Source organism: Ptychodera flava, assembly GCF_041260155.1.
Source record: "Ptychodera flava strain L36383 chromosome 23 unlocalized genomic scaffold, AS_Pfla_20210202 Scaffold_24__1_contigs__length_23054250_pilon, whole genome shotgun sequence".
Lineage (NCBI taxonomy): Eukaryota > Metazoa > Hemichordata > Enteropneusta > Ptychoderidae > Ptychodera > Ptychodera flava.
The window spans coordinates 902962-926683 of NW_027248278.1; the positions used below are offsets into that span (position 1 = coordinate 902962).

Here is a 23722-nt window from a genome sequence, read left to right on the forward strand (position 1 = left end):
CCCTAGGACATATGTACCAAATATCAAAGCTATCTGACTAGTAGTTTTGAAGAAGAAGATTTTTAAAGATTTTTTTACCAAAAATGACAAAAATTGCCTTAAAAATACAAATATGCAAATTTCACCACGATTTGAACAAATCTGACTGAAGTCACCCTAAGTAAACTGCATATCAAATTTCAAAGCAATCGGACAAGCGGTTTCAGAGAAGAAGATTTTTTTACCAAAAACACCAAAAATTGCCCCAAAAGTACAAATATGCAAATTTCACCATGACTTGAACAAACTGAAGTGAGGTTACCCCAAGTGAACTGCATATAAAATTTCAAAGCAATTGGACTTGCAGTTTCAGAGGAGAAGGCAATTGTTGACGGACGACGACGACGACGGCGACGGACGACGGACGACGACGACGGAAAATCAACCTATTTGATAAGCTCCGCATCGCTGACAGCGGAGCTAAAAAGACGTCCATGGTTTTAGAATAGCAATCTGGCTACAGACAAACATGTAGTACCGGTAGTAACAGAGGATCACATAAAACGTCTGATTTTGAATGTTATTCTAGAGAGAACTGGAAGACTTTGAATGAAAATATGGATGTAATATATGAAGTGCTTAAAGTGTGTAAAAGATTTTACTTTATCCTTTAATTGTGGGATTTTTTCTGATGCTATGGAGTGACCTGTTATTGCATAATTAACATAAAATTTACATAGTTATTGTTATGCAAATCAGAAATTTCTGGGGAGAACACTGGATATATATATATATATATATATATATATATATATATATATATATATATACACACACAAACAGTGATGGTATTTGCTGGCTGGGAAGCATGATTAATGTGATTGAGGGTAAGTAGACAAAGGTGTTAAAGGTTGGTTCTGTACCTGATTTTGAGAGGGGTGAGAGTGAGAGGGGTGAGAGTTAGAGGGGAGGGAGTGAAAGGGGCGGGAGTGAGAAGGGAGGGAATGAGGAGTAAAATATCAATTTGTGTATACTCACCTGTATTTTCAGCATGAGGGGCAATTCAGATTTTCCCTGTGTGGTAAACTCTGCTAGTAATGGTGAATATGTCTGAAAAAACAATAGTGTCCTCACCTTAGAATAGATGCTTTGTACCTCATCTTACCATAGATTGAGCAGCCATGCATAAAGCATTGCAATCTTTGAGTGAATTTAGTAAACACATTTTTCTTACCCAATGTAAAGAAACAGTAAAAATCATAACATTTCTTCATATGGTTTGATAATCTTTCCATCAGACAAGTCACTGTTGGTAACGATGGGGTTTCGGCCAAACCATTGAGGAACAAGTCATTGACAATGACATAGTCCCCACTTGTAATAGGAGTATTAGTCTTGATGGGGCAGGGAAATGTGGTCATTAAGAAGTATCACTGGAGTGTATATGTTAAGATCTATGGGCACATAGGTCTATGTCGTTGTTCCCAATTTGAAACACATGAGGCATGTCTAAGTTATGGTTCTAAATCGGGAAAAAAGATCAGACCTCTAGCTGTATTGGCCAGCCAAGTTATACATATGCGCATAATTAATGAGGTACAAGATGTGACATCTTAAGGTCTACTATCCTATCAAAATAGGAGGGTATTGAACTTGTGGTTACTGAGTTAAGCATACATTCGCTTGCCCAGAATTAGATATGTGCATGATTAATGAGGTAAAGTGTGTGTTGTCATAAGGTCTTCCATCGTACTAAATATAAAGGACATAGCACTTGTGGCTACTTATTTATTGAAATAAACATATTTTAGGTAAAAGGTCATCGAGGTCACATGACATTTGGTCAAAAATTTCTATCCTATAGTTATCCCTATATACCAAAAATCAGACATCCAGCTCTATTGGCTTGCTCAGAATTACATATGCACACAATTAATGAGGTACAGTATGTGGCGTCATAAGGTCTTCCATCATACCAAATATGAAGGGTGTAGCACTTGTGGTTACTGAGTTATGGACAAATATGTAGATTCAGGTCAAAGGTCATTGAGGTCACATGACATTTTGTCAAAACAAATTGTACTGCTAAGATATCCCTACATACCAAAAATCAGACCTCTAGCTCTATTGGCTCACTCAAAAAATTAGATATGTGCATAATTAATGAGGTACAGTATGTGGCGTCATAAGGTCTTCCATCATACCAAATATGAAGGGTGTACCACTTGTGGTTACTGAGTTATGGACAAATATGTATATTTGAGGTCAAAGGTCACATGACATTTTGTCAACAAAAATGGATTGCTAAGTTATCCCTATATACCAAAAATCAGACCTCTAGCTCTATTGGCTTGCTCAATACTAGATATGCACATAATTAATGAGGTACAATATGTGGCGTCATAAGGTGTCCTATACATGAAGGGTGTAGCACTTGTGGTTACTGAGTTATGGACAAATATGTATATTTGAGGTCAAAGGTCACCTAGATCACGTGACATTTAGTAAAAAAAATTGTATTGCTAAGTTATCCCTATATACCAAAAATAGTGACAACATCACTGTTCGCTCCCATATAGTTATCAAAACAAGTCAACAATTGTATGAAACATGGACATACATATACAGACAGACTGACATACACAGACTGGCACAGAGTGATGACATTGACCCCAAGTGTGCCTTGGCCCATGGAGTGTCCGAGAGTGATAAAGATACAAAAATACCGTCAAGGACAGTGTGCTCACATTCAGTTTGAATTGGTCCATTCGAGAAATATTTAAACCAGGAAAAACAAGAATGTCAAAAGCAAATAAGGTCTCCAACTTTCCTACAAATTGATACCAAATATGACAAAATTATGTTCACAGCCTTCAAAACTGTCTCACAACATATCCCGGGTTGGTGTAGGTCATTTAAGGTCACAAACTGAGAAAATTACCTAAAATATACAAATTTGGGGGTTTCCAAAGAGCAAAAAATTTGTCTAATAACATCCCTGGGGACTTTATACCAAATTACAAAGCTATCAAACAAGTAATTTTGAGAACAAGTTTTCTTGACCAAAAATGACAATATTGTCTTAAAAATACAAATTTGTATATTTCAGGACAATTTCCATATATCTAACTATTGTCATCTCTGTACGTCTGTGTACCAAATATAAATGCTGTCAGTCAAGGGGTTTTAAAAAGAAAACACTGTTTAAGATTTTTTGACCAAAAATGACAAAATTGCTCCAAAATAGTAATTTTCCCAATTTCGTCATAATTCAACAAATTAGAAAATAACACCCTTGCAAAGATCCAACTCAAATTTAAGAGCCATTGGGCTGGCGGTTTCAGAGAAGAAGAATTTTTACTGAAAATGAGAAAAATCACCAAAAAATTCAGCAAAAATACAAAATTAAGGATATCTTCACAATATTCATAAAACTGTATAAGGTTCACCTAAGGTACTTGCACACAAATTTTCAAAGCAATCAAAACAGCAATTCTTGAGTTATTAATTCTTGACCATTTTCACATTTTATAAGCTCATTTGCATAATTTTGGCAATGCAGACTTCATTTGAACAAAATCCCATCTATAGCCCAGGATGCATCCACACACCCAATACCAAGCTGAAACACGCAGCGGTTTGCGTGTTTTTGATGTTCACGGACAAACTGTACGTACATACATACATACATACACACATACATACAGACGCCATCGACTTCAGCTTATACGATAAACTCACATTGGTGTAACCAAATGTGAGCTAACAAACAGCTGAATGTAATGATAAAATAGTTAAGTATTGGCCTATACAGGCACTGAGAGTGAATATGTTACAGCAATTTGATTAGTTTCTTTTCCTTTTCTACTTCTGTGATAATCTTTAAGACAATCAATCTGCAAGGCAGTATATGTATTGACAAATATGTTATCTTTTACAAGCACACAGTAAACTGTTCTTGATTTTTCATTTACAATATTTGACATAGACTGAAATACATAACATGCAACCAATGTTTACACTTTGCCCATACACCAGATACATGGAGAAATTTCAATATACAATCATCAACTCAGAAACTCTACAGGGAAAAGTAAACATTGTTTTCTTCCAGAACAGCTGGTGCATCCACATCTGGAACAACTTACAAACTTAACCAATTACACAAGGATGATGACACAAGAGATAAAGTTAAACTGTGGTGAACTTGACTATTCCTTTCAAATCCTTACCTAACTTGACATCTTAAACTAAAATACACTGCATGGTTAATTGTGCACAAAAATACATCAGGGTGGACCATTTGATAAGGGATGGTGTCTGGAAGATCGATGAGGTACATTATCTTTTTTATCCGATCCATTGTACATTCTTTTTTCCCCACTCTCCCACCTTTTCTTTTTGTCAAACCTTCTTTGGCTGAATTTTTTATTGGCATTTGTTTGGAATTTTTTCAAAATCTGCCAGGATTTTTTACCGCATTTCAACACCAAATACAGTTTACCATATCAAATGCTTACTAAATCACCACATTATATACTCTTAGTTCCAGTAGGTATAAAATTACCAAAAAAATCTTAAAAATACAAAATGAAAGATATCCCAGTAAAACTGAAAGTTTCGCAAAGTTGCCCCAAAAATTCAAAATTCCAGATTTCAACTTAATTTCAATATATCTTATTAACAAAAACCCTAAGGACCGTTTACTAAATATCAAAGCAATCAGACTGGTAAATTTTGAGAAACAAATTTTTTTACCAAAAATGAGAAAAATTGCCCCCCCCCCACAAATACAAAATTGCAGATTTCATCCTAATTTTAAATATATCTAATTAACATAAACCCTAGGAACCTGTACACTAGATATCAAAGCTACCAGATCAGAAATTTTAGGAGAAAATTTTTTGACCAAAAAAGGCAAAATTGCCCCCAAAATAAAAAAATTGCCAGTTTCAACATACCTTCAATACATTATATTGAGATTAATCTTAGATATCTGTATACCAAATACACATATCAAAGCTATCATATAAGTAGTTTTTGGATTAAAAATTTTTTTATCAAAAATTGGGAAAATTACCCCAAAATTACAAATATGACAATATCAATACAATTTGTACAAGCATGACTGAGGTCATTCTGAGGAACATGAATATTAAGTTTCATGGCAATCAGACGAGCGATTTCAGAGAACAAGATTTTTTGACTAAAAACGGAAAAAACACCCTAAAAATACAAACATGAAAATCTCATCCCAATTTTTGCACATATAATTTAGAATACCTAAAGAAATCTGCATACCAAGTTTCAACCAAATCTGACCAATGCTTACTGAGTTTTAGCCATTTGCAGGATTTTTCCTTTTTTTCCCCCTCATTTGCATATTTTTGGCACTGACATGTTCATTTGAACAAATTCACATCTCCACCCCTAGGTGCACCTGTACACCAAATACTAAGACAGTAGGTGCTACGGTTTAGGAGTTTTTGATGTGGACGGACTAACAGACATACATACATACTTACATACATACACACAGACGCCATTTTTCCACCTTATACGAATACCTCCCATTTGCATATATACATATGCATATATGGGAGCATAAAAATCAGACCTCTAGCTCTATTGGCTCGCTCAAAATTAGAAATGTGCATAATTAATGAGGTACAATATGTGGCGTCATAAGGTCTTCCATCATACCAAATATGAAGGGTGTAGCACTTGTGTTTACTGAGTTATGGACAAATATGTAAATTCAGGTCAAAGGTCATTGAGGTCACATGACATTTTGTCAAAACCACATATGAACTGTAAATGCTCACGTGTTTCATTATATATTGCAATTATGTGTAAATTTGAACCTTTGCCACATGTTTGCAACTTCATTGAAATAATTATGATCAACAATATTCACCACAGATTAACTCTATAGGTCATTAAGTATTCAAATATGTAATTAGCTGAAATAAAAATAATTGATTTCTTTGACTGCTATCATTGTATCACCACTTTATATAGCAAGTGTAATTAATTGCCTTTGGTCAAGTCCTTCAAACTATATATTCCAAACTTTGAAAGCTCATTAGATATGCAAACTATACATTAGCTGACATGAAAACTTAAGTGCGAAATGATTCCAATATTGGTATAACCAGGTATAATCATCAATGTACATAGCATGTTATGCCAACTTTGATCAAATAAATCCAAGTATATATCCCTAATTAGGAAAGTTAATTAAATACACACATTAGTAATTGGCTGAAGCAAAAATGCTTAATGCCTTTCAATAATAATAGCCTACATAAGAGTATCTTTAATGTACATAGCAAGTTTCATCAATTTTGGTTATGTAAATTCAAATATATATCCCTAATTTCCAAAATTCATTAAATATGCAAATTTGGAGCTGGATGAAGTAAAAATGCTTAATGATTTTCAATAATGTCGTATCGTAGCATCTTTAATGTACATAGCAAGTTTTGTCAACTTTGGTTTAGTCAATACAGATAAATATCCCTGATTATGAAAGTTCATTAAATATGCAAATAAGGAATTGGCTAAAGTTTAAATGCTTAGTGACTTTCAATAATGTTCTATCATAGTATCTTTAATGTGCATAGCCAGGTTCATCAACTTTGGTCTTGTCAAATCAGCTAAATATCCCTAATTAGGAAAGTTCACAAAAAATGCAAATTAGGAATTGGCTAATGTAAAAATGCTGAATTATATTTAAAAATAGCGTCAATGACACTGTAGCTCCCATCCTGGACTATTTAGTGTTTGTTCTCTGGTCAGATATTTGAACATGTGTGAAAGGGATAAAGTGCATGAAGTGAAAATACTTAAATGAAATGTACTGGAGACAGTGAAATATGTTTAATGTAATTATTCAGAATATAAAATGGAAAAAATACAGAATTAGATATATCGAATACTGTGATACAACCATTAACTCAACAAGTCATTTACAATGACATAGTCCCCACTTGTAATAAGAGTAATAGTCTTGATGGGGCAGGAAAATGTGGTCATTAAGAAGTATCACTGGAGTGTATATGTTGAGATCTATGGGCACATAGGTCTATGTCGTTGTTCCCAATTTGAAACACATGAGGCATGTCTAAGTTATGGTTCTAAATCGGGAAAAAAAGATCAGACCTCTAACAGTATTGGCAAGCCAAGAAATATATATGCGCATTATAAATGAGGTACAAGATGTGACATCTTAAGGTCTAATATCCTATCAAAATTGGAGGGTATAGAACTTGTGATTACTGAAATATGCATATATATGTATAATCAAGGTCAAAAGTCATCGAGGTCACATGACATTTTGAAAAAAAAATTATATTGCTAATTAATCCCTATATGCCAAAAAATCAGATCTCTAGCTCTATTCGCTTGCCCAGAATTAGATGTGTACATTATTAATGAGGTAAAGCGTGTGTTGTCATAAGGTCTCCCATCCTACTAAATACAAAGGACATAGCACTTGTGGTTACTTATTTATTGACATAAACATATATTTTAGGTAAAAGGTCATCGAGGTCACATGACATTTGGTCAAAAACTTTCTCTCCTATAGTTATCCCTATATACCAAAAATCAGACATCCAGCTCTATTGGCTCGCTCAGAATGAGATATGCGCATAATTATTGAGGTACAGTATGTGGCGTCATAAGGTGTCCCATCATACCAAACATGAAGGGTGTAGCACTTGTGGATACCAAGTTATGGAAAAATATGTATATTTGAGGTCAAAGGTCACCGAGGTCACGTGACATTTTGTCAAAAAAATTGTTTTGCTAAGTTATCCCTATATACCAAAAATCAGACCTCTAGCTCTATTGGCTCGCTCAAAATTAGATATGCGCATAATTAATGAGGTACAATATGTGGCGTCATAAGCTGTCCCATCATACCATACATGAAGGCTGTAGCACTTGTGGTTACTGAGTTATGGACAAATATGTATATTTGAGGTCAAAGGTCACCGAGGTCACATGACATTTTGTCAAAAAAAAATGTTTTGCTAAGTTATCCCTATATACCAAAAATCAGACCTCTAGCTCTATTGGCTCGCTCAAATTAGATATGCACATAATTAATGAGGTACAATATGTGGCGTCATAAGGTGTCCCATCATACCATACATGAAGGCTGTAGCACTTGTGGTTACTGAGTTATGGACAAATATGTATATTTGAGGTCAAAGGTCATCGAGGTCACGTGACATTTTGTCAAAAAAATTGTTTTGCTAAGTTATCCCTATATACCAAAAATCAGACCTCTAGCTCTATTGGCTCGCTCAAAATTAGATATGCACATAATTAATGAGGTACAATATGTGGCGTCATAAGCTGTCCCATCATACCATACATGAAGGCTGTAGCACTTGTGGTTACTGAGTTATGGACAAATATGTATATTTGAGGTCAAAGGTCACCGAGGTCTCGTGACATTTTGTCAAAAAAATAGTTTTGCTAAGTTATCCCTATATACCAAAAATCAGACCTCTAGCTCTATTGGCTTGCTCAAAATTAGATATGTGCATAATTAATGAGGTACAATATGTGGCGTCATAAGCTGTCCCATCATACCATATATGAAGGGTGGTAGCACTTGTGGTTACTGAGTTATGGACAAATATTTATATTTGTGATCAAAGGTCATCAAGGTCACATGACATTTTGTCAAAATATCCAAGATATCTGCGTGAACGGATGGACTCACGGATGGACGAACAGACGGACATGACCCAATCTATAAGCTCACTGGACTTCATCCATGGGACTAAAAATTGTGTCACTGCATCCTTTTTGCAATATGAATACGATGAGAAACTAAATTTTTATTTTTTGTGGCCTTATACATGGGAGTCTATGGAGATCTGCCTTATACATGGGAGTCTATGGACGTGTAAACTAAAAATATGCAAATTTCACCACGATTTGCCCAAATTTGGAAAGGTCACTCCTATGCACTTCCATACCAAGTTTCAAATCAATCGGACTTGTGGTTTCAGAGCAGGAGATTTTTTTGACCAAAAATGGGAGAAAATTACAAAAAAATTCATGAAAAATAGCAAGTCCAAGATACTGACCCAAGATGCGCACAATCATTTCATGTCAGCCCAAAGTACTTACATGCTAATTTTTCATGTAATCTGCTCAGTGGTTATTGAGTTTTTTCAATTTTGACTGTTTTTACATTTTTTCACTTAATTTGCATATTTTTGGCAATGACAACTTCATTTGAACAAAATCTCATCTACAGCCCATCATCCATGTACACACCAAATATCAAGATGAAATGTACAGCGGTTTTGGAGTTTTTGATGTTGACGGACAGACATACGACATACATACATACCAGGGTGAACAAATCATTTTTTTGCTACTAGCCCAGGGCTAGTAGCCAAAAAATGCTACTAGCCCAGCCTCGTTTCCACTAGCCCGCCAATAATATTATGCATTTCATGAAATTGCATGAGACGGAAGCATACCAATGGTTTGAAATATACAATTACTGTTCCAACTTTGCTGGCAAATTGGCTTCCAGGGGCCCATCTCCAGTACCGCTGTGAACTACATGCTGCTTCACCGGTGTCAGGGGTAACGCATCGTAAAGACTGAGCGTCGCTGGCATGATCAGCCTTATCAGTGTCCTGAGACACTTTGCTAGTCGTAAAGCCGCTAGCCATTTCAATAGAGCCCAGATGACCTTACTGTGTGATATGTAAACACAATCAGTGTCACTCGATCGCCACGTGCTTTCTCAATTATATAGGCAATGCTGGGACCCCTCTAGAAAAGAATGATGTCATAGGAAGTCACATGTCAGTCCCGGTCACCTGATTTAAGGTCAATCTTGCTTCAAAGGGTCATGGCAATCGTAATTTCATCCAGCGGCGATTGATCAGTGCAGGATTAAGTTACGGCGGGCTAGTAGACACAAAAAATTACTTGCCCGGTCGTAAAAATCACTAGTCCGTGAGCTCGGGCTAGTGGATTTGTTCACCCCTGCATACAGACATTTTCCTAGCCTATAAGAATAGCTTCCATTGCCATATATACATATGGCTATGGGAGCTAATAATGTTCAATCATAGTATCTTCAATGCACATAGCAAGTTTCATCAATTTTGGTCATGTAACTTCAAATATATATCCTTAATTTTCAAAAATTCATTAAATATGCTGATATATCTTGGTGTGATCAACATTTGTAGCGAATCACATCAAATTGTGTGCGGTCGTTGTCAAAATATATCAGTTTTTTCTAAATCATTAATTATGCAAATGAGCAAAAAGTAAGCAAGCCACACCCACCAAAAACTAATCAGTTCTTGCCATTTGCAAACTGAATCTATGTACAAGATTTGATTATGATCTGGTGAGTCGATTTTGAGATATTGAGTACACAGACAGACAGACAGACAGACAGACAGACAGACACATCGCTGCAACATATGCCCACGTGTGTCAACACGTGAGCAAAAAATTGTATTGCTAAGTTATCCCTATATACCAAAAATCAGACCTCTAGCTCTATTTGCTCACTCAAAATTAGATATGCACATAATTAATGAGGTACAATGTGTGGCGTCATAAGCTGTCCCATCATACCATATATGAAGGGTGTAGCACTTGTGGTTACTGAGTTATGGACAAATATGTATATTTGAGGTCAAAGGTCACCAAGGTCATGTGACATTTTGTCAAAATGTCTAAGATATCTGCGTGAACGGATGGACTCACGGACGGACATGACCAAATCTATAAGCCCCCTGGACTTTATCCGTGGGGACTAAAAACTGTGTCACTGCATCCTTTTTGCAATATGAATACGATGAGAAACTAAATTTTTATTTTTATTGGCCTTATACATGGGAGTCTATGGACTGCCTTATACATGGGAGTCTATGGACTGCCTATACATGGGAGTCTATGGACGGCCTTATACATGGGAGTCTATGGACTGACTGCCTTATACATGGGAGTCTATGGAGGTGAAAACTAAAAAGTCCTCTAACACGGCCAAATTTGATCGCATTGTGAAACAAATCGACGTGCATCTGTATGGGGTAGGGTACATTCTTGTGCAAAGTTGAAAGAAATTGACCAGGGCATGTCTGAGATATCTGCGTGACAGAACGGACGCACGGACATGACCAAACTATAAGTCCCCCCGGACGTGTCCATGGGGACTAAAAAGGGTCAAAATAAGAGGAGGGTTTCCATTACCTTGAGATGTCTCAGTGCTTGTTCTGCAACCAAGTCTTCTTTCTTGTTCCACTCTACTGAATCCATTAAACTCTTCCACAACTATTGAAATAATCAATAAAACATTTGATGTTGATGAAATATATGTTAAATCCTACATTATTTCACATGCTTGACTTTGTAAGGCAAAGGTTTAAACTTGAAACACAATATGGCTACTGGGAAGCAAGCAAGTAAGAGAGCAACACTTGTTTGAAGATAAGAGATACTGAGAATACAAAACTGATATGTTGTTACACTGGAGAAATAGCAATTTCAAAAGAGGGTCACCATACAGTGGTTCCTGTCTTTGAAGTGCTGTAGTGTCCAGGTCCTTAAAAGTTCTTATTATGATTCATGGTGGACAAAAATTGATTTTGTTTCTTATTATTACCTGAAATAGTTTGCCTGCATGTAGTTTACACATATCATAATACAAGCATGTGAAGATATGTACTCAGCTACAATTAGTAAAATTAAAGGTTTGGTAAGTACAAGCGACCTAGCGGCCGATATAGCTCCGCTGTGTTTATGTAGAGAGTAACTATTTTTGACACATGTTGATGAAGAAGGTGGAAATCTTTGATAGCTCAATGCAATGGCCAGAAAAAAGTGGCTAAAATAAGCTGCAAAAATACACAATTTCATCATACTTTGAATATATCACATAGGATCATCCCTAAGAACATGTCAACCAAAGCTATCCGATGAGTAGTTTTTTGAGAATGAAATTTTCTGACCAAAAATGGCAACATTGCCCCAAAAATACAAAATTACAGATTTCATCAGAAATTCAATATATATTACTTAGCTCATCTGTAGAAACCTGTATACCAAATTTCAAAGCTATCAGAACAGTACTTTTTGAGAAACACACTTTTTGACCAAAAATGGCAAAAATTGCCCAAAAATTACAAAATTACTGATTTCATCATAATTTCAATAAATATCACTAAGGTGATCTGTAGGAACCTGTATACCAAATTGCAAAGCTATCAGATGAGTAGTTTTGGAAATACACATTTTTCGACCAAAAATGGAAAAAATTAACCCAAAATTACAAAATTGCAGATTTCATCATAATTTCAATAAATATCATTAAGTTTATCTGTAGGAACCTGTATACCAAATTTCAAAGCTATCAGATGAGCAGTTTTGGAAATACACATTTTTTGACCAAAAATGGCAAAAATTGCCCCAAAAATACAAAATTACAGATTTCATCAGAAATTCAATATATTACTAAGTTCATTTATAGAAACCTGTATACCACATTTCAAAACTATCAGACCAGTACTTTTTGAAAAAACATTTTTTGACCAAAAATGGCAAAAATTGTCTTAAAAATGCAAATTTGCATATTTCTGCACAATTTGAACAAATCTGAAATAGATCATCCCTAGGGACATATGTACCAAATATCAAAGCTATCTGACTTGTAGTTTTGAAGAAGAAGATTTTTAAAGATTTTTTTACCAAAAATGACAAAAATTGCCTTAAAAATACAAATATGCAAATTTCACCACGATTTGAACAAATCTGACTGTAGTCACCCTAAGTAAACTGCATATTAAATTTAAAAGCAATCGGACAAGCGGTTTCAGAGAAGAAGATTTTTTTACCAAAAACAGTAGAAAATGCCCCAAAAATACAAATATGCAAATATCACCACAATTTGAACAAACTTAAGTGAGGTCACCCCAAGTGAACTGCATATAAAATTTCAAAGCAATTGGACTTGCGGTTTCAGAGGAGAAGGCAATTGTTGACGGACGACGGACAACGGACGACGACGGACGACGCACAGTACGTGGTTTATCCCATGATGCAACTCGATTCGTACACACAGAGATCACCATTCTACCACCGAGGGCGCCATTACAAATATGACTAAAGCTGTCCAAAAATAGCCCCCAGCTTGAAATTGAGGTCGAATGCGTACGCATGACTTTTATCCTCGTTCGCAGTTACGTCAATGTGATAGCCCGAAAGACGTACATTTTTCAGTTTTTTTCCGGATCTTTATAGCATTTTTCTACCCAAAGATCCGTATCATTGAAAATTGTCGTTAAGTTTTCATTTTTTTGCCTTTTTGGGGATATTTTTAGCTATCTCTTCTCTGGTTTTTTATCAATAATGCCTGAAAGAGTGCACACGCCATTGCCATGCTTGCTCCGAGTAAAAGTATGTTCTCAGATTTTTATTTGACCGTCATTTGGAAATTTCAGCGCAATTATTTAGTAAAAAATGAGATTTTTAACGGAATTTTGGCTATTTCTCGATTACAAACGTGGATTTTGAGAAATGGTCAACATTAGATTGTCGTGCAACTAAATACGATTCCAACGATATACTGCTTGCCTATGTTGACCCCAAAATCGAGGGAGGAGATAGAGTTTGAAAACAGACAGTCACATCGGAATGAAAATGTACTTTGCCATGTTATAATTTTGCTTTTGTATGCACATGCACTGTACTCAGGCTTACGCTCGCTTGTGCCGGGATTAAAATCGTACGAGACACGGCGCTGAAACAAATACAAATGACATGGCTCATTGGCTGTATCTGTGTATTTATGTACCGTATTACATGTAATTTCTCGATCGCACGAAATATGGATCAATGTTCATTTTTGCACGGTCCTTGAACTGTAAAGACTAGAACAGATAGGAACGTGGCTTTGCATTGCCAACTGTTGACAAAACCTCTTTGTTACGATGCGTTTTTAGGGTTGCGTTGCCGTCTTCTCCCGGGGACCGGCTGATGTAAACAACACTGGCCGTACGTAAAACTACAAAGGCGCTACGCAGTACGCTGTTTCTGCACGATCACAGGATACTGAAGTGTTTACAGAACTTTCACGATCGCTTGTTGAAAACTGCCGTCCATTGAACCCTCACACCCGGCGTCAACAGCTTTGCTGGTTTGGAAGGGGTGTCGATTCAGTGCAGCTTGCGTTCGCCGAAATGTGTTTCTGTCAGTGCATGGAGGTACCTCCATGGTCAGTGTCACCGCGTAGCCAGAGCTGACATGACATTCAGTAACTCTGTAATGCACGCTATCAATGTATCAGACATCGCAGCATTTGTGCTAAAAGTTCAATCCTTATATCTGGCCGATGATAAATACATATACGTGAATACAAGAAAAACTTCCACTGTCAGTCTAAATATTTTCGAGGCGATCGCAACGCGCTGATGACTGTATCTGCATGTACTCAACTATTGTATCGTGTTTCTATGGGTGCATACGCGCAATGGGATAACGTGCAGGCCGATCTCCGTGTGTACAAATCGCATTGCATCATGGGTACTTTCACGTACCGGACGACGACGGAAAATCAACCTATTTGATAAGCTCCGCGTCACTGACAGCGGAGCTAAAAACTACTGTTTGATCTTTAATAATACAGGTTACTTATATCTAATAGACCTCTGGTTGTGTCAAAACTGTCAAATGTCATAATCTGAGACTGGGTCAAGACTGTTAAAGGTCATGATCTGTGGTTGGGTCAAGTAAGACGTAAGTAGCTGAAAGTAAGTGACTGAATGTTGAGCCTGCCTCAAGTTGTTTTGTTTTGCTTTGCCTTTTCATGGCACAGATATTGACACATTTACACAAGTGTTTTTGAAAGCACACATGATACTTATGACATCAATAAAGAGTTTTCACTGCGATACAAAATAAGAAATCATTTGCTTACAAGAACAGCCACTTCATGTTCCTCAAGGCTTTCTTTCTTCATTTGCTCTTTGCAGTAACTAACAATCTGAAGAAAGAATAATACCAGTAAAATACGTAACGCCAGCTGTTCAACAACTACAACAATGTTTGCAACAGCACCTACTCCTTAAAAAGGCTTGCCTGGGTACTTGAGGGGTTGACATTGAGGGAGGGCAGGAGGAGGTGTTTCAGAGTAACCCAAGAATAGGTAAATGTCATGGGCTTTGTAAGTACTTCTAAAATTCTCTGCGATAGCATCTCTTTGCAGTCAAACACTGAAAATATTTTATATGATGATAATTAATAACTGTGGTTTTTGATCCTACAAAGTCCTTTGGCTGATTTGTTTTTAGGGAAAAATAAATAATCTTGGAAAAAACAGGTGTCTGATTATGATTCCTTCTGTAAGTTCTAAGGTTCAGTTTGTAATTTTCACTGAGCAATTATGCAACTTAAGGCAATAACAATTTTACGTAGGTGAAAAATGAACACAGCTATGAAATATATATGTTGGCTTCAAAAATTACAAAGAATTCGTAAGTTAATTTCACCATAACTTGTCGAAATACAGACATATAATTTGAACAGAATCTCAACAAAAATTTGATCATCAAAATAATTGTTGGTGTAAAAATAACAGGCATCAGAACATTAAAAGTCTTTCTCCAAAGAGGCATTTATTTCTATGGTCTGCCTATGGAACCTGTTTTTGTCAAATTGGTAAAAAAACCAAGCATATAGTTTCTATTAAATTGTCCCTGTCTTCAGAATATCTAATATAATGAAGGAGACATGTAGAGACATGTTATTGTTGTATTTCACCATTGAAATTGATCTTGTTTCTCCGCTGTTTTGACTTAGTTACTGTTTCTTCGACGTCTGAGCGCCTTTTAAACATTTGTGGAGCTTGTGAACATATATTTTGGGTGGAAGAGTTTCTGCCGTCGCATGCTGTAACTTCAAACTACAGTGTATTGTGCACTGACAGCCATGTAATCCAATATGGCGTCGTCAACGAGAACAACGGCCACTACCGGCCGAAGAGGGAGCTCCACGAGGCCGAAAGGCCAGAAGACTCAAGAGACAAATACAGCAGCAACGTCCAGTCCTAGCCATTGCGGAACATGTAAGCAAATAGTTAACGATACTGACCAAGCTATTTTGTGCGGAATTTGCAATTTTTGGCATCACAGACGGACTGTGAAAATGTGGACAAAGCTACGTATAAATTTCTTAGTGAAAACGCAAATGAAGAGAACAGTTCCATACACTGGTACTGTGCTAAGTGTAACACCTGTGCAGCGAGTATCATGAAGCTGATGAGTAAATTTGAACAGAAACAAAAAAGCTGGAAAATGAAATGCAGTGTATGAATCACTCGTTGCAACAGCTGGAGGTACTGTCTCCGAAATGAAGGTTGACATGAGTAAAATAACCAAATCAGTCCCTGATTGTATAAAAGAAGAACTTGACATAGAGAAAAGGAAGGCTAATATAATGATAAAGAAGTGCAAGGAAGTGGAAGGCAAAGATGACACTACTATAGTTGAAGAAATAATGCAAGAAATTGGGTTGCCTGAAATAACAAAAGAAGAATTTACTGTTCAGCGCATTGGCCTAAAGAGAGGGGATAATTACCATAGACCTATAAAGGTGAAATTACAGAATTCAGAAAACAGGAGGAAAATTCTTACAAATGCACGAAAAATCAAGACAAGTGACAACGCAGATTACAGCCACATATACTTTACTCCAGACCTAACAAAGAAACAATATGAACATGATCAAGCCCTAAAAACTGAATTAAAGAGAAGAGTTGAACTCGGGGAAACAGATTTGAGAATAAGAAGAGGAGCAATAGTCCGGATATCCGGAGAGCGGAATGGAACAAAAAACTAGTTAAGCTCCAAAAGTCCCGTGTAAATACTGTAAATAGTACTAGTAACTTATTTGTATCTACAAACGCTAACCAGAATAGAAAATATTCCTTGAAATGTTTGTACGGTAATGCTCAAAGTGTGATGAACAAAAGAGATGAGTTGGCAATATTTGCTGCAGATGGCGAGTATGACATCATTGCACTAACTGAAACATGGACCTATGAAGATATTGATACAACAGAACTGTGTCTCGATGGATATCACAAGCCTCTAAGACAAGACAGACAGGACACTCATAAAGGTAGAGGAGGCGGTGTGCTTCTTTATGTAAAGGACGAGTACACAATTGTTGAAGAACATGCCTGGCAAGATTTCAAATTTATCAACTCAGTATGGTGTACTATCACAGTGAATGCATCTCTATCAGTCTTGTTTGTGTAATCTACAGATCTCCTAGCAGTTCAACAGAGAATAATGAGAAGCGTATAGGCTTATATCCCAAGTTGCTAGCAGGAATGTTGTCATCTGTGGAGATTTCAACTACCCCAATATAAATTGGTCAACGATGGAATCAGATAGTAATGGCCAGCAATTTTTGGATACAGTGCAAGATAACTATTTGTCACAGCATATTGACTTTCCAACGAGAGACAAAAACTGTCTGGATTTAATTCTATCCAGTGAACCTGATGTCATAAGTAATGCGCATTCAGTTGGTAATCTTGGAAAAAGCGACCACAGTTTGTTGGAGTTCAATATCCATACTTGTGCACCAGTTTCTAGTTCACCAGTAAAATATGCTCCAGATATGCGCAATGCTGACTTACCAAAACTGTCATCGATCTTACAATCTACTGACTGGACAAAGATTTTTGAGTATAAAACAACAGACGAGATGTGGTGTCTTTTTAAAGAGATTATTATCAAAGCTACAGCTGAGTGCATTCCATTGAAGAAGAAGAGTAGTAAGAGGAGTAGACCACACTGGATGAACAAACACCTATTAAGTTTGATCAGAAAGAAGAGGAAAATGTGGGCAAAGTTCAGAGGAAGCAATGATGTTGATAGTCTAAACCAGTACAGACAGTACAGGAATCAAGTTGTGTCTGAAGTTCGGATGGCCAAGAGAGAGTATGAAGCCAAATTGGTCCAGCACATTAAAACCAATCCTAAGGCTTTTTACGCTTATGCCCGCTCTAAACAAAAAGTTAAAGACACTGTAAGTCCATTGGTTGACAATGAAGGATTTGTGCAAAAGTCAGAACGAAGCCAAAGCCGAGGTGCTAAACAAATTTTTTGCTTCTGTATTTACTCATGAGGACGTCCAATCTGTGCCAAATCCAGCAATGCAATTCAGAGACTTGAAATCAAAAATGTCGCCGGTAGTCAAAATTGATAAGGAGGTTATTGTATCAAAACTGAGCAGACTTTCATCATTTAAAGCACCAGGTCCAGATGGGATACTTTCGTATGTTGTTGTCAACTGCATGAACCAGATTGTTGATCCATTGGCATTAATTTATAACGAATCCATAGCAACAGGATGTATACCAGAAGACTGGAAAAAGGCGAATGTAACTCCACTTTTCAAGAAGGTGACAAATCCAAACCCAGCAACTATAGGCCTGTTAGTCTAACCTGCATCTTGTGTAAAATTCTAGAGTCGATTATCCGGGACCATATAGTAAAGCACTTGGAAGCTAACAATCTGTTAATTAATTCTCAACATGGTTTCCGGAATGGAAGGTCCTGTTTGACCAACCTATTGGAATTTTGGATGAAGTCACTCAATGTATCGACAATGGTCACCCAACTGATGTAATTTATTTGGATTTCGCCAAGGCCTTTGATAAAGTCCCTCACAAAAGATTGATAAAAAAACTGGACTGTCATGGAATTTCTGGATCAATAACACAGTGGATTGAAGCATGGTTACAAGATAGGCAGCAACGGGTTGTCATTAATGGTGCATCTTCGTCTTGGCAAAATGTGTGTAGTGGTGTACCTCAAGGCTCGGTCTTAGGGCCTGTGCTGTTTTTAATATATATAAATGACATTGACTTAGGAGTTGCATCGTCAATCAAAATATTTGCAGATGACACTAAATTATATAGAGCAATCAGACAAGATGAGGACACTTCATTGTTACAAGAGGACATCGGCAAACTTCAGTCTTGGGCTGATAAATGGCAGATGAGTTTCAACGTAAGCAAGTGCAAGGTAATACACATGGGCTTCAACAATTCAAACTACCCTTATATGATGGATGGTACTGCATTGGAAAGTGTTGAGGAAGAAAAGGACCTAGGAGTTTTGATACATCAAAGTTTAAAGCCAACCCGAATGTGTGTGGAATCAGCCAGAAAAGCAAACAAGGTGCTTGGTTTGATTAAAAGGACAATGTCTTATAAGTCAAAAGACATAATAGTTCGTCTTTACAAGCAGTTGGTACGGCCTAACTTGGAATATGCTGTGCAAGCCTGGTCGCCGTGGATGGCCAAAGATATTTCATTTTAGAAAAAGTGCAGAGACGTGCTACCAAACTTGTTCCTGGTTTATGTCAACTACCTTATGAAGAGAGACTGCGTTTACTGAAACTTACTAGCTTACAAGCTAGAAGAATTAGAGGAGACATGATCCAGGTGTACAAAATTCTGAATGGAATTGATTCATGTTGTGTTTCCCTGCAAGTAAACAGAGATGCCCGGACTAGAGGTCACTTCCAGAAATTAGTAAAACCAACATCCAGATTGGACCTGCGTAAATTCTCCTTCCCATGTAAGTAGTTACGGAATGGAACAGCCTGCCTGAGTGGGTCATTAACTCTGACAGTGTTAATGCCTTCAAAAACTCCTACGACTCCTACATGTGTACCTGTTAAGCTGTTGACCGTCATCTATTTTTATGCGTTTGCCAGAGGGATCTATTATCCGGTGAAGGATATCTCTCCCTTTTCCAAACTGAACTGAACTGAACTAACGTTCATTGATGGCAATATTACATTGGACTTTGGAAATGTGGTACAAATACAGTGATGGCAATATTACATGGGACTTTGGACCGATAGAATGGATACAGTGATGGCAATATTACACGGGACTTTGGACCGATAGAACGGATACAGTGATGGCAATATTACATGGGACTTTGGACCGATAGAATGGATACAGTGATGGCAATATTACATGGGACTTTGGACCGATAGAATGGATACAGTGATGGCAATATTACACGGGACTTTGGACCGATAGAACGGATACAGTGATGGCAATATTACATGGGACTTTGGACCGATAGAATGGACACAGTGATGGCAATATTACATGGGACTTTGGACCGATAGAATGGATACAGTGATGGCAATATTACACGGGACTTTGGACCGATAGAACGGATACAGTGATGGCAATATTACACGGGACTTTGGATCGATAGAATGGATACAGTGATGGCAATATTACATGGGACTTTGGACCGATAGAATGGATACAGTGATGGCAATATTACATGGACTTCAGACCAATGGTATAGATTCAGTAATGGCAATATTACATGGACTTCAGACCAATGGTATAGATTCAGTAATGGCAATATTACATAGGGCTTTGGACCAATGGTATGAATACAGTGATGGCAATATTACAAGTGACATTTGGACAGCTGGTACACATATACATACAATGATGGAAATATTGTATAGGACCTTTGGAGAATATTGTATAGGACCTTTGGAGAGGCGGAAATTTGAGAACACTGACCTCTCTGACCTCTTGTTCATTTTCTATCATATCAGATACTTCACTGACAAGTTCTTTCTTGGAGTCAGCTGTTCTTTGCAGCTCCTGTAGTCAACAAGAATAAAAAAATAATTGAAAAATGGTAAACATTTCTATTACCCTATGTTTTACAACCTACATAATTCAGTCAAATCCTTCTTGTCATTGTTCTGTAAATTAAATTTCCAAATTATCAAATGATGAAATATTGACACTACTGCACCTGTTGCATAGATATAGTTACATTTTACTGATATTTCATACGCCCTCAAGCAACTACCTGATACTACAAGCAACTGTAACCTATCAAATCACAGCTTTCTTTGTGTCAAAAAGTATGGCCTTAGATAATCTACATGCCTTTGGTTTTTAATCTGTAAAATAATATGCCATTGGCTGAAATATTGTCACCATACCCTATGACCCCCATCTATATATGGCCTTGCGATCTTTTAGCCAAAGTTGTGTAAACTTAACACCTCCATGGCCCTGCTGCTGATTTACAAAGACAAAAAATAGTGACAACATCACTGTTCGCTCCCATATAGTTATCAAAACAAGTCAACAATTGTATGAAACATGGACATACATATACAGACAGACTGGACATACATATACAGACAGACTGACATACACAGACTGGCACAGAGTGATGACATTGACCCCAAGTGTGCCTTAGCCCATGGAGAGTGATAAAGATATAACAAACAGCTGAATGTAATGATAAAATAGTTAAGTATAGGCCTATACAGGCACTGAGAGTGAATATGTTACAGCAATTTGATTAGTTTCTTTTCCTTTTCTACTTCTGTGATAATCTTTAAGACATTCAATCTGCAAGGCAGTTTTATGTATTGACAAATATGTTATCTTTTACAAGCACACAGTAAACTGTTCTTGATTTTTCATTTACAATATTTGACATAGACTGAAATATATAGTATGCAACCAATGTTTACAATTTGCCCATACACCAGATACATGGAGAAATTTCAACGTACAATCATCAACTCAGAAACCCTACAGGGAAAAGTAAACATTGTTTTCTTCCAGAACAGCTGGTGCATCCACATCTGGAACAACTTACAAACTTAACCAATTACACAAGGATGATGACACAAGAGACAAAGTTCAACTGTGGTGAACTTGACTATTCCTTTCAAATCCTTACCTAACTTGACATCTTAAACTAAAATACACTGCATGATTTATTGTGCACAAAAATACATTGGGGTGGACCATTTGATAAGGGACGGTGTCTGGAAGATCGATGAGGTACATTATCTTTTTTGTCCGATCCATTGTACATTCTTTTTTCCCCACTCTCCCACCTTTTCTTTTTGTCAAACCTTCTCTGGCTGAATTTTTTATTGGCATTTGTTTGGAATTTTTTCAAAATCTGCCAGGATTTTTTACCGCATTTCAACACCAAATACAGTTTACCATATCAAATGCTTACTAAATCACCACATTATATACTCTTAGTTCCAGTAGGTATAAAATTACCAAAAAAATCTTAAAAATACAAAATGAAAGATATCCCAGTAAAACTGAAAGTTTCGCAAAGTTGCCCCAAAAATTCAAAATTCCAGATTTCAACTTAATTTCAATATATCTTATTAACAAAAACCCTAAGAACTGGTTTACTAAATATCAAAGCAATCAGACTGGTAAATTTTGAGAAACAAATTTTTTGACCAAAAATGAGAAAAATTGCCCCCAAAATACGAAATTGCAGATTTCATCCTAATTTTCAATATGTCTAATTAACATAAACCCTAGGAACCTGTACACTAGATATCAAAGCTACCAGATCAGTAGTTTTAGAGAAAAATTTTTGACCAAAAAGGCAAAAATTACCCCCAAAAATAAAAAAAAAATTGCCAGTTTCAACATACCTTCAATACATTATATTGAGATTAATCTTAGATATCTGTATACCAAATACACATATCAAAGCTATCATATCAGTAGTTTTTGGATTAAAAAATTTTTCATCAAAAATTGGGAAAATTACCCCAAAATTACAAATATGACAATATCAATACAATTTGTACAAGCATGACTGAGGTATTCTGAGGAACATGAATATTAAGTTTCATGGCAATCAGACGAGCGATTTCAGAGAACAAGATTTTTTGACTAAAAACGGAAAAAACACCCTAAAAATACAACATGAAAATTCATCCCAATTTTTGCACATATAATTTAGAATACCTAAAGTAATCTGCATACCAAGTTTCAACCAAATCTGACCAATGCTTACTGAGTTTTAGCCATTTGCAGGATTTTTCCTTTTTCTCCCTCATTTGCATATTTTTGGCACTGACATGTTCATTTGAACAAATTCACATCTCCACCCCTAGGTGCACCTGTACACCAAATATTAAGACAGTAGGTTCTACAGTTTAGGAGTTTTTGATGTGGACGGACATACATACATACATACATACATACATACATACATACGTACGTACATACATACTTACATACATACATACAGACGACATTTTTCCACCTTATACGAATACCTCCCATTTGCATATATACATATGCATATATGGGAGCTAAAAATGACTGAATCCATCAAGATGCCATTTTTGTTATTGCACTAACATCATTATGATGATCAATGGAGTTGGGGGTAAACATGCTTTCTTCAAAGGAAATCACAGAAAATTTGTCAGAATTTTCAGACAAACTTTCCCTTGATCAACAAGTCATCGTTGATGACACAGTCCCCACTTGTTAATGGGTACTTTTATTACAGGTCCTCAGAGAGGATAGAGTCCTCTTCATTAGGTCTGTGATAAAAATACTTTTGAATAAATTCGCTTGATACATGTCTGAGTTGTAGTTCAGGACATGAAAAAATTGTAATAAAATGGCCACATGGTGGCCATAATGGATCGAATCACAAACAAATCAATGTGCATATGTATGACATACGGTAGGTCAATGTCCTTGTACCAACTTTGATTAAAATTGGTTGAAATATGACTGAGTTATGGCTTTGTACATGAAAAAATCATAACAAAATGGCCGCACAGCAGCCATATTGGATCGTATCACAAAACAAATTAACATGCATAT

The 23722-nt window shown here is 36.4% G+C and overlaps 1 protein-coding gene across 1 annotated transcript in view; it reads right to left on the minus strand.

The window, feature by feature from the left end:
- Window positions 1–23722, minus strand: part of LOC139124760 (eIF5-mimic protein 2-like) — a 99432-nt gene that overhangs the window by 23677 nt on the left and 52033 nt on the right. Inside the window, exons 9-12 of the mRNA XM_070690870.1 lie at window positions 20612–20695; window positions 14954–15019; window positions 11233–11313; window positions 1018–1089 (exon numbers count right to left, since the gene is read on the minus strand). Coding sequence (XP_070546971.1) covers window positions 1018–1089; window positions 11233–11313; window positions 14954–15019; window positions 20612–20695 — 303 coding nt within the window. The remainder of the gene's footprint in view (window positions 1–1017; window positions 1090–11232; window positions 11314–14953; window positions 15020–20611; window positions 20696–23722) is intronic.